The 13,009-nt window shown below is 40.1% G+C and overlaps 1 protein-coding gene and 1 non-coding gene across 5 annotated transcripts in view; one reads left to right on the top strand and one right to left on the bottom strand.

Annotated features, from left to right (window-relative positions):
* The window catches only part of KDM3A (lysine demethylase 3A), a 48,982-nt gene extending 36,793 nt beyond the window's left edge, over positions 1–12,189 (bottom strand). For 2 of the 4 annotated variants that reach the window (XM_090281682.1, XM_090281684.1), the window contains exons 1-4: positions 11,914–12,189; positions 11,346–11,560; positions 4,067–4,222; positions 2,700–2,810 (exon numbers count right to left, since the gene is read on the bottom strand). In XM_090281682.1, the coding sequence (XP_090137808.1) occupies positions 2,700–2,810; positions 4,067–4,222; positions 11,346–11,531 (453 nt within the window). In that variant the 5' untranslated portion in view covers positions 11,532–11,560; positions 11,914–12,189. The remainder of the gene's footprint in view (positions 1–2,699; positions 2,811–4,066; positions 4,223–11,345; positions 11,561–11,913) is intronic. The other 2 variants (XM_090281683.1, XM_090281685.1) reach the window with 2 other exon arrangements.
* Positions 10,468–10,595, top strand: LOC150006389 (small nucleolar RNA SNORA40). The gene has a single exon (XR_016512206.1). It is a non-coding gene; the product is annotated as a small nucleolar RNA SNORA40 (small nucleolar RNA).
* Positions 12,190–13,009: the final 820 nt, after the last annotated feature.

Here is a 13,009-nt window from a genome sequence, read left to right as displayed (position 1 = left end):
TCATTGAAACTGCTGTTTTTAACAAATCATTGCACACAGATTCATTTCACCTAAATAGAAGTCCAAATGCATTCTTCTTTAAAAATGGCAAAAGGGTGGAGGAGGGTGGTGGTGACAAAATCTGAATGAACAGCCTAAATCTTCAGTGAGCCAATTTTGAAACACTCAATTCTTGGCAGCAGCTTCAGTTTGGGCACTATTCCATAGTCTTCTGGCTTTGAGCATATACTCAATTATGATAAATGCAAACAGAAACCATCTACAAGAATAAGCTGCCAACCCAAACTGTATAGCACAGAAACTTCCAATATCAGGCCTTTGTGCTTTCCTGCCACTGTGAAATGCACACATAGTGGCCAAAAATAATTAATCCATTTTTCCCATTAGAAAGGATAACTAGTCTTTTAGAAGCCATTTTGGGAAAATGCAAGTGATGTTAGACCTAACCTAGGGTCTTCAAAGAGCTCAACTTTACTTACCAGAATGGGCAATGTGTGGGTTTTTTTTCCTCAGGTTACTGTAATTCCAAAAAATCTTAATGTGTTCCTACTACTATGAGATAAAACAACACATTAAAGTGGAAAGCCACCAATGGCTCTTAAATAAGGTAAAATAATTCTACTCCACCTAGGAGAGGTCTAGAGCTCATCAGAAGTGCCAGAGAGTGAACCTGGATACTTCATCCTTTTCTTAACCACAGATAACTATGCCAAATTCAATCCAAAAGGCAGACCTAAGTTTCAGTTTCAACTTTTGCATATGCCAAATGATTTCCAGGTTCTCTGTGCATTATTTAGGGCAAGTGTCCTACTGTGGTAATCACATCCCCCAACATAGTTTCACACAGTAGAAGCCTGATGTGATCGATCATCTATGTGTTGTACAAGAGAATGCCCTGAAGCACCAATCTTTGATGAATACTATCATCAATAAAAGTCAAGAGCACACATCATCGTCTCCCTCAATTAATACTAATAACATTCACACTGATAGCCCACAGTGCATCTCCCTTGAGAAAAAACTTACTGATCAAGATTTTTTTTTCAACAAATAAGCAAAATTACGAGTTCTACTTTAACTGAAAAGCTTGAACACATGCAACATGTAAAACAGCCCTGTCCAGCCGAAAACAATGCTAAGAAGTAAAAACTACTTTATCATTCAGTAGAGCAAGATATCCACAGCCCCTCCTATATGTTCCTTGGTTCTTCAGAGAAAGCCATGCTTTCTTTTAAGGCAGGAAAAATATCAAGATGCCTTATATGACATATGAAGGTAACCTGTACCTGAAATTAAGTAAAATCATCTTCTTCTGTTCCATTATCAAAAAAGTTCAGAGTACGAACCTTGTTTTCACTCACTTCCAGGATATGAAACAAAAATTGAGACTTGAGAAGAGAAAAAAAGGCAGTGCTTAGGGTTTTCCAATACAGGGCCAGCAATGGCAATGCCCATTAGCCGTAAACTGCCTTTAAGCAAATAAACAGGCTTAATTGTTCTACAGGTCACAAAACAGAAGCAGGTAAAGGGGATTATAAAGCTTTATAAATGACATCTAAGAGATGAATGTTATTATAAGACCAACATTATTCCCAAGGTAGTGATGTGTGGTGATAAGTTAATCTCTGTTCTTCCCCACCCCTCCCAATATTTTCATAATAAAGAAAATCACATATGAGCAAGACCCAGGAGCCTAAATGTTGTGAAGAAAAAGGTGGGAGTTTTACAAGCTAATTGGAAAGAAAACACATACACTCACACTTGGTTCTCATCATTAACGGCAGTTATGTTCTATTAAGTTACCACAAACACTGAACTAGCGAACACCAAATCACTGCTCCTAAGGGCAAGATAAGGATAGGTTCCTTTAAGCCTCTGGTCACAACATTTTCACAGAACCAATCAATACATAACCTTGTTTTATGTGTGTTTCTGTTGAAAGACACATTATTCAGTATATACTACAATATTAACCTTGAACTCACAGCCAATAGCTTATTTAGCACACGTTATTTTCTCCCTAAGACAAATCACATAGCCTTCTTGCACTTAGGAACACTAGACAGCGTTTCAGCACTACTTTTGAGGGCTATTTTAAATACTGAAATCATCAACAAAAAACACCAAAATTCAGCACTGAGTAGATTTTGAAATACTTTTTAAAAAACATGAGATATCAAACAAGAAGGCACAATATCACCTTATTGGACCTGAACTGGGAACATGTGTCTGACAACTCAACTTTTTGCTACTTTCTACATGTCTGTGAATGACTGTGAAAGCACCAAAGTATTGATTTGGGGGTTACAGATATATTTTAGCTAGTAAACAAATTCACAACTATAGAACCCATAACTAATAAGGAATGACATATATGTGTGTAATGTATATACGTATACATAGATATGTCAACCTTTTAAAAATTACTTTTGTATCACCTCAATGTTTTCACACATACACACACACACACACATCATGAACTATAGTACCTTTGTCCTTCCAAATTCATATGAATGGTACCAACCCAATGACTTAACACTGAGGGATAATGTCTAACAACTAACTGTTGATGGGATGGGTTCTTTTCTCTATTAGGTATGTGAATTAAAGCAATCAACATCAATATTTTAGTTCTTATCTTAAAAGAGGGTTTTTTTTAAATTCTATTTTTAGGGTTTACTATTGTTTCTGTGTTATACCTGTATAGGCTTCAGAAGATCCTTAGAAAGAAATACTCTCTGTTGATTTCCTAGAAAGCGAATAGAAGTTATGGATCCCAAACCAGCTTTGTCCAACAGAGATTTGTATACCTAAAACAAAAGAAAGTATTTGGGCATCATAATTGCTGTCAGCATAATTCTGAAAATGGGGACTGGTAATATTCCACACACATGGAAGAGATAAAACCATTAAGTTTTTTATTCACTGCAAATATCTTATCAACAACTAAGATCACATGACTTTTATCCAATCAATAATTTAAACCAGATACACATTTTGGAGTCATGAACATATAGGTCTGTGCCCAGAGATAAATGGCTTCCCAAAAATTCACGCAAAAAATTATGTGTATGTACATTTTCCTAGAAAGACAGGGCCAAATTTTCAGCAAATTCTTAGTAGTAGTTGGGAGAAAAAATAAAAAGAGCAAAATACAACTGTAACCAAAATCCTACATCTCTCAAAAACCTCCAGAAGCTCTTCTGACCCATGGGCAAATCTTAATGAGTCTTCCCCTTTAACTGCACCAGGCTTAACAATGTGGAAATGACACAATCACACCCTGGCCAATGTGCCGCAGTTGGCTGGAGTATCACGGGTTCAATCCCTGGTCAGGGCACATGCCCAGGCTGCAGGTTCGATCCCCAGTTGGGACATGTACAAGAAGACGACTGATCCAAATTTCCCTCTTACACTGATGTTCTCTCCCCACACCCCCAGCAATGAAAATAAAAAATGTCCTTGGGTGAGAATTTTTTAAAAAAGGAAAGAAAGAAATGACACAATCAATCATATCCTAACAGTCAGAGCCTTATGAGCCAGAAGAAAACTTAAGAGATCATGAAACCAAGACTGGAAACCCTTCCAAGAGCTAGACAACAGCTTTTCTCAGTTCTAGGCTACTGTGATCAAGGACTCCAGTGTTGCCATATCTTAGTTTTTATCCAGAGAAACTAGAAATCCAGATTTTTAGATATACTCTCCACATTCTTAAACATAGACAATTTAAATTTTCTTAAAACAATGTGAGGGTCAAACCAAACAGATCTGTGTGTCTGTATATTTCTGCTACTTTCTGACCTCTGACTTAAGATTTTCCCACATTAACGCCACCCCTCAGTTTTCAAGTGAAGAAAGCGAGCCCCCCAAAAGTTAAGGGCCTAGAGCTCCTAGCAGGGCTGACAGGAGATCCAGGGTGCTCTTCTGACTCATCTACATTGACATATACCTGTATTACTATTAGAGGGCCGAATATAGGCATTACATATATTTTTTTCTTATTTCACTCATAATGGATGAAATGCCCTCTTTTCACTGACTTCAATAAGCCCGAGTTTTTACTCACTATTGCAGGCCACTGTACAATTCGTTCAGAAATTTCAGGACACTTTCTTTCAGCCAGAACTAAGTTATGCTCTACTAAAAATGCTCTCCTTAAAAGGCCGTAGACTTCTATCCATCTTCTCTTCCTCCAAGATTCCCCATCAAACTCCACACACACCTAGACAAACAGAATAGAAAAGAAATAGATTTGATTAACAAAAATAAACAGAAAAAAATCCAAGTTGAATTATACCCTTATTATTCTACTCAAATATCTGTATGTGCTGTTCCTCTTTCCTGCTCTCTTACTTCCTCTCACAATAAACCAGACGTGGATCAAGCTTTGGCCCCCAAACCACTTTGGGAAGTAGAAGTCAAGGACTTTGAGGGCTAGTCTCTGCCCCCAAAGTTACCTCTCAGAAGCTCACAAAGCACGGACAGCAGAGATTAGAGAACTGAAAGGCAGAAATGTAAAAGAAGTACTCATTGCTTGGCAAGGTGACTCTATATTGACATTGTGGGCTTAAGATGACTCCCATGACCACAATTCCATCATTTCCTTTTGAATTCTTCTGGTATCAGTAGGACTTAGCCCAAGACCTAATAGATGGCACTTCCTCAAAAATCCCTTTTAATTGAATAAACTGGGAAATTTACCTCAGATTCTAAGGCTACTTTGCCTAATAGACAAATAAGTAGGTCTCCAGAACTACTTCTAGCTTCTTACATGAAAGTTAAACTACCTTTGCAATATCACTTTCCAAGTAATTGTGAAGTTTTCTTCTTCTGACTTGCAAAATATGTTTTAACGCTAAAGCTAAAACTCTTACAATTTATATAAATATTTTAAGACTTAAAAAAAATTCAACCTTTTCACAAAAATGGCGCCCAAAGTGAAGAAGAAAGCCCCTACCCCTCACAAAGCCAAAGCCAAGACAAAGGCTTTGAAGAGCGGGGAAGGCAGGGCTAAAAGGCGTCCACAGCACAATAAACAGATCTGCACGTCACCCACCTTCTGGAGGCCTAAGACACTGTGGCTCCAAAGGTAGCCTAAATATCCTCAGAAGAGCACCCCTAGGAAAAACAAGCTTGACCATTATGCCACCATCAAGTTCCCCCTGACTACTAAGTCAGCCATGAACACAGAAGACAACAATACATTTGTGTTCACTGTGGAGGTCAAGGCCAACAAGCACCAGATCAAACAGGCTGTGAAGAAGTTCTATGACAAGGATGTAGCCAAGGTCAACATCCTAATCAGGCCCAATGGAGAGAAGAAGGCATATGTTCGACTGGCTCCTAACTATGATGCTTTGGATGTGGCCAACAAAACTGGGATCATCTAAACTGAGTCCAACTGACTACCTATTTTTTGCTCCATAAGATGCACTTCTTTACCCCCAAAAGTGTGAGGGGAATGTCTGTGCATCGTATGGAGCAAATATTGTGTCACAGTCTGTGATGTGTATTACCTGACCTGTCAGCAGTGGCGACAGCTGTTACAAGAGGAAGCACTGGGCTCATGCAAAATCCCTGGGGACACTTAAATGTCCCACTTTACTGCTGAATCTCAGGGCATCTGTCAGTATGAAGATAGCGAAGAAAGTGATATCAGTGATTGTGAGCAACTGAGCTTTGTAAATTCTGACACTAGCGATGATGAGTTCTTGGGGTTCCCAGAAAACTAGAATAGTACTTGAACCTTAAAGTCTCTCCTCATTTGTTAATAACAGTGATCATGGTTCTTAATACCGCTGTTGACTATTGTTCACTTTACATGATTGAAATATTATTGTTATATTTTATTAAATATTTTAGTACACCATTTGGTTCAGAGTATTTTTTTCTTGTTTTCCTCCTCTAAACCTAGGTGCGTCTTATGGTCAGGTGGGTCTTATAGTGCGAAAAATACAATAATTCTAAATATAAAAATATTACATTAAAAAAAAGAAAAGAATTCAGTCCAAAAGTAGGCCTCTGACTCAGAAGCAGAAGTCATTCACAAAACCTTAAAGTTCATATAAATGCACCAAAACACCATAGCTTACTTAATCCATCATAAATAGGCTACCCATTAATTCATGCTAAACTTTTAAATTTCTTTTTTGTATTTTCACCACTATACAATAACCTTCCTCAATATTTGGTGTAATAATGACTATGTCTATTTAATTTAAAATTATTTCTCTTATTAAAGAGGCCTCTCATTTTTGGTTGCAAAGAATTAATTATCAATACTGTTCATAATTTCACAGACAATAGCTCCCTTTTCAACCTTTAACTAAAAAAGTTTTAGTTAATTTCCATTTATCTGGCAGAACCAAATTCAAAAATCCTTTCCTCAAAGAAATCCTCCCTTACCAAGGAGCCCCTCTCCTCCAAGAGAGATCCCCCTTGCTAATTATACTCAAAACCCTGTACTCTTCCTTCCTAGCACTTATCCACATTTTGAATTATTTATTTGTGGTTACCTGATTGACATATTATTATAAATTTTAATAGGTCAAAGTCTGTGTCTGCTTTTACTGACTACTGTGTTTCACTTCATATCCAGTCCCAAGTCAGTACTCAAAATACTTGTTGACTGAATAAATTTCTCTCTAAATTAGGCTAGTACCATCTGTTTCTCTCATCCATTTAGAAGGGAGGAAGTTCCTAACTGATACACCACTAGCCCCAATCCCAAACCTTCTCCAGTTTTATGGCTATCAATAAAATTTAAGGCTTCCCCTCCCCGTCCCCATCCTCCAACAACAAAATGTGTATCCCGAACTTCCCCCAAGAAATTGTATATCTTCTTGGTATGGCAGGCTTTTAACCTTGTAGTTAGTAGAGAATAAGCACAAATAGGTAAACACCTTCTATGTGACAATGCTCCACGTACTCCCTCTTTGGTTCTATGTATTGCATCCATCACTAAACCAACTAAATGTCCTTCACAGAGGTTTTCAAAGACTGCCCATCTTTCTTTATTTCTATTTCCCTAGCCACAGAATCCAGGTCCTCTGCTATCTTCTCTTCTCACCAACACCATATCAACCTCAAACCCAAGCTAGCTTTGGATGACAGTTTTACCATCAAAATGTAAGAGAAGTAAGCATATGTAAATTTCAGAATCAAAGCAATCTGGGTTTGAATCCCAGCTATGTTAAAGTTTTCTTAGAATGAATTTAGATGTCTAAATGAAAATACATAGGATTACAAAGGGAACCAATTAACCTACACCCCAGGTTAAATCTAAGCTCTTTGAATCATGTTTTGCTAGCTTGAAAATAGAAGTACTAATACCTACCCTCAATAAATTGTAAGGTAGATTTTAAAGACTGTGTAAATTATCTGGCAAGAAGATTAGGTAGTTTTAAGACTCCTATGGAAATTCAAATCTTAATTTATCAGGGTATACTCCTGCAGTTAGGAATGGGAGAGACAGAATCTTCAATATGATTATATAACATCTATTCAGCAAAAAAAGTAAAAAATTAAGATCTTAAAAGGTGTCACAAAACTTATGCAAATCTCTATCTATAAAGCTTATGATCAACCCTAAACCAAAATTTAGACAGGGTCTCTCGTTACATCCTAATTTTTGAGTGATTTGAAAAATAAGTTTACCTCCTTAAAAATAATTTAATTTATGACTTTGGAGTATTAGGTTGCATTGACCAAAATTCACATCAAATTTGGTTTGGAAAAAAGATGACTTAAAAAAGATATAATGAAGCCAACAGGTTCTGATCTTCTTCAACATTCTTTCAAAAGTTTCCTATCAAAGCCATGTATGTCTTTTATTTATGTCTGAGGTTTGAGGTTATTTATATAGAATACCATCTCTTGCACACACACACACAAAAGCCCCTTCTACAGAAATTTCTATAAAATGATATGTCAGTAAGAATTCAAACCCAAGGGGAACTAAAGTGATTTGGTAAAGCTCCTGAAAGCTGACAGATACTCATTGCTAATTGTGTTCTTTTCCCCATGTTCCCTTGATTTATCCACAAAAATATTATTTAGGCCAAAAAGAGGTCTACCATTTCCAATTTTGCTATTCCAGAAAAAGAGCATGCCACTGCTCCAGCATTAGATTATTTCTCTAAACTGCTTTTCCATGTAGAGATAATTTTATGATTCTTTCATTTATTCATTCAAATATTTTGGCAAACACTAAAGCCGAGAAATGTTCTAAGTGCTAAGGATACAGAGGCCAGTAAAATGAAGTGTTCAAAACGCACTCTACCTGAATACTAAAACCTAGTGCTTAAGGACTGGAGACAAATTTGGGCAAGTTATTTAACTTCTTTTCTTTTTTAAATTATTTATTTATTTATTTGTTTAATTTTAGAAAGGGGGAAGGAGAAAGAGAGGGAGAGAAACATCACTGTGTGGTTGCCTCTCACTCGTGTCCTGAACTGGGGACCTAACGTGCAACCTAGTCATGTGCCCTGACTGGGAATCGAACCAGCGACATTTGGTTCGCAGGCCTACACTCAATCCACTGAGCCATAGCAGCCAGGCCTATTTAACTTCTTTAAGAGTTCATTTCTAACATTAAAAAATGTGGTTTACTATCTAAGATACTTGTACCTGCCACATAATAAGCATTTATATTATTATGTCTTCACCTGAACTTCTTTGTAGTCAACTAGATATTACTATATCTGAGTAACTGACTTTGTTACAAAGCCTCTCTCAAGGTGAAACACTGTTAATAAGCCTTGGCCTCAATAATATCATTCTCAACTAAGCAAATCAATCTAGACAGACCTGTACTAAAAGGTTGGCCAGTGCTTGAATTTTATTCATTCATATTCATCTGAGCCCCCAGTCTCACCCCACCCTCCAAAACTCAATATCCCTAAACCCAAGTGTAAGTAAGGATGGTCTCAGTTATGTAGTTTCTGCCTGCATCTCATCAAGCACAATTTGATTCTATTCTTTCAAAATTCTATGTTTTTACTAATACAACATGCTTTTAAACTTAAACCAATTACTTCATCTTCTACTCAACTAAGGAAGGTAGCAATAAGTCATAATTAGGAAAAGGAAATCACGTAGGTTTATACCTTATATGAGACTGAGTTGTGAGGTCTATAGATAAAGCAAAAATCCAATATAAGTCAAAATTGTTCTTGAATTAAAATTCCCCACTGTCTTCAGGTCAGGCACTTTAGTTCAGTGAAAAAGGCACACAGCGAAACCTAGATTCAAACCCTCCCTCCATCACTTAGTAACTGATTAAGCAAATCTAAGCAAGACTCCTTTTTCTAATTCTATTTCCTCATTCTGAAAATGAAGATATTACCACCACCTCCCAGGATGGGGTTAGGGAGATGTGGAGATTAAAAAGTATAGACGTAAAGGACCTCCGAGATTGCCTTCGTAACCCAACAGGTATTCAATCACTGTTGGCAAAGAGAACACCTAGTTTCTCATCTGCCAAAGAACTATAAAGACTGTAAAGTTTAAATCAAATTTTGTGTTCATTCAAATCAGAGAAAAACAAATACAAAAGAGAAAATTTTATTCGGCAGGTGAAATAAACCACAACTATGATTGAAATCTAGTATACAAAGCCCATTTTATGGAGAAATATTAGCCTAAAGCAAACAGGCTGACCATCTCTGCACACTACATTCTTTCTGTAATACCAAAACCTGGTTTGCTAGAAGTGGAACAGGAGAAAAACCAAACTTCACTGTGTATGACAAGAGTCCTTTATGGTACAGTCCTTTGATCAGGGAGTATGACAATTAAGAGTGAGCTCAGAAGGCAAAACTTACTGGGTTAGAACACACCTATGCCAATCCCTAGGTATGTGATCTTAGGCAAGATACTTAATCTCCCTTAGGCCCAGAATTTTCAACTGTAAAATGGAGCAATATTGGTAACTGCCCCCAAAGAACTGCTGCAAGGATTAAATAAAATCATGGCTGTGAAGTGCTCAGCATGATTCCCGGCACATGGTTAAATGCTCAATGGCCAATCCTTTTTACATGAGACAAGGCAGACTATATAAGCTTAGAAAATACATAACCACACCTCCTTTTCCCACAACTCTGCAGAGTAATACAGGTTTGGGCATGCACGGTCCACTGGACAGTATTCAAATGAACAGTTTCAGAAATCAATACATACTCAACTGCCAATGCTAAAACTTGCTTTCCTTATTTGAGCAGTTTTCAAGAACAAGCAAAGATGATGACCAAGATACTGAAACAGCCATTACCAAAGGTTAGAAATCTCTTCTGCTCCAACAAGCTTCCTTCACCTTATCATCACTTTGGAGTCTTTGTTAGGGCCCTTTTTTCAGTTATTTTTGCACAAAGGAGTCTTTGTTGGTACAATGGCTTCCTCGCTGGTTGTTCCCAATCCTTTCACACCAATACTTCTATTAGGAAGTACAATCAGAATTCATCTATTTATAGCACTTGTGTTTGTTTTTGTTTAATTTGTGGGCAAAGACTAACATACAGGTGCAAAAAATAAATCCTCTTTTGCAACCCAGAACTCATTGTTCAGTATGAGTTTTGATACATATAAGAAGGAACATGATAAAAAAAAAAAAAAAAAAGAATTCATCTATTTTAAAAAAGATCTAACTGAAAAAGTTCTGAGTGTCCTTCTGATTAAAAACCCCTGGCCACACTTGTTCTCATTTCTCTCCCTCCCCCTAAATACTGAGGTGGAATATTTCGAAGCCATTCCTCCAATAAACCATATAAGGGGCATGTAGCTCCACCCCACCTTTCCATATATGGTCCTGTCCCACACCCACCCACAAGCACAACCAAGGACCCACTCCTGCCCCATCCCCCATATATGGACAAATACCCACCCTAATATGAATAACAGAATCTAACTCCTCCCCCTTCGCACACTCTTCATTTCTAACAGGGTTAAAAGTTGAAGAAGCTGGGTGAAGAAATAAAGAGGAACAAACAGAACAACTGAAAGCACTTCCAAACACTGGCCCTAAATTCTTAACGATTCCAACCGTGACCCAGTAGCCGAACTTCATATTAACAACAATACTCCCCCTCCGGAAAAATAATCATCAAGTTTAATGGGGCACAGCGCCGGCGATACCGAAACTTGTCTGAACAACCCTAAAGCCCATTTTTAGACACAAGCAACTCAAGGCCAACTATACACAACCATTTCGAAAACTTTTAGGGTAGAGTTTTCTGCACCTTCAGTCAGATACCAACTTTCTGATTGCCCTTTTCACAAAAACGGAGAAGAGTGCTGGCTGTCTCGTGACTAAGATAACGAAATGTCCGACTGCCGAGGCCCGGTTTTACCTTCAGATCCTTCTTGGTAACGTCAGTGTGGGAGACGGCTCGAATGGTCCCGGAGAGCCAGGGCCACTCGGCGACGCGCTCCACGTCCCAGCCGTCGTGGCCGCCGTCGCTGCGGTCGGCTGCGGACAGACTGAGAAACCGCTTCCCCACCAATACTGGCCAACTTTCTCCGAGCGTGAGCACCATGGTTTCACGCCTGCAGGAAGGGCGCCTCCCTGCAAAAACATACACACATACACACACACACACACAAAATGCAATGGGGGCGGCAGGTGATAGAGGCCCGGCGAGAGATGGGTTGGGGAGGCGGTGGCAGACAGGGGTCCTAACTCTAGTCGGGGGACAAGACCCCGGACGGCACCCCGTGCCAAGGAAGACCCCTCACCCGACCTCTCCTACCGCACCCTCTCCGCCCCCCATCACTCCCCTACAGCAAACACGGGCCCAAGCGCCGCGTGACCCTCGTTCTCCCAAGTTTCGCTTTTCCGAAACCTTAAACCTAAGCGCAGAGAGAGTAAGGGGAGAATTATTTGCAACTTAAGTGAATTTTAAAGTGTTCACCCCTCACCTTAGAAAGGAGAAGGCCCCAATGCAGAGAGCCTGTCCCAGGCGACCGAGTCCCCACGGTTCCGCACTTGCCCCGCCCCGACACCCCGCTTCCCGGACACCGATCCTCAGACGCTTCTCGCCCCCGCCTGCGGCACACGGGCGGCGGGGCTGCGGGTTCGGTTCCTTCACCTTTCTTCCTCCTCTCCCCACACCCGAGGCCGTGGCGTTCTTACCCCGCCTCCCTGAGTCACTCGCGGCGGCCGCTGTTTCCAACCACCCAGCCGACTCAGGCTCTGACTTGGTTCAAGAGCTCTCACAAGACACGCACTGCCTCCCAGGCCCGCCCCCTCGGAGCCGCTTCCGCCGCTCATTGGCTCAATCTAAGGAGCTGAGCAAGGCTCTTGGGGACATAACCCACTGCTATTGGCGGACCTGGCCAGGGCGGGGCGAGAGGAAAAAACAATTCCTTGGCTGCCTCCTCCCTCTGTCCTCCCCCTTCCGACTCCCGGACGACCCCCTTTAGGTTAAAGTACACACAACGTAAGCGAAAGATCCTTCCGCCACAGCCATTCTTTTCATTTGTTGCCTCATGGGATGTAAAAAAGTCCGACGAGATCGGTTATCAACTTTAAGGCCCAGAGGAAAATTGCAGTGGTGCAGATAAGACTGCATGGCGAACCCCAAGGCTGTAAGCGCCCATTGGATTTGCACCTCAAATGCACAGGTTGTCGAACGAAGATGGGCTTTCTACTTGGCGGAAGAATCTCACAGGAAAGGGGTGAAGGCGGTGCAGAGTCCGCGGGGGAGGAAAGAGACTGGAACGTGCGGTTTCAGGCGTACTCAACTGGAGGGTGGAGCGACAGTGCTCTGGCGACTCTTGCGCAGGCGCTTCGCGGAGCAGAGGCTAAAGCTTGGGCTGCCCGGCGAAATGGCCGCGGGAGGCGCAGGCGCACGTGGTGTTGATCATGGAAGAGCCGAAGGCCGCCATTTTGAAAGGAAAATGAAGAAAGACTTGGAGTCACTCGGAAATGACGTCTATTAAAATTAGAGCAAAGGAGCTATTTGGTGCAATGTAGAATGGGATTTTTTTTTTTTTTTTTTAGTGTAAAGGAAGG

The sequence above is a fragment of the Furipterus horrens genome, unplaced genomic scaffold (assembly GCF_987537825.1).
Source record: "Furipterus horrens unplaced genomic scaffold, mFurHor1.1.pri manual_scaffold_6, whole genome shotgun sequence".
NCBI classification, from domain to species: domain Eukaryota; kingdom Metazoa; phylum Chordata; class Mammalia; order Chiroptera; family Furipteridae; genus Furipterus; species Furipterus horrens.
The sequence above is the reverse complement of the archived record's forward strand: the minus strand, read 5'-3'. Positions and strand labels throughout refer to the sequence as shown.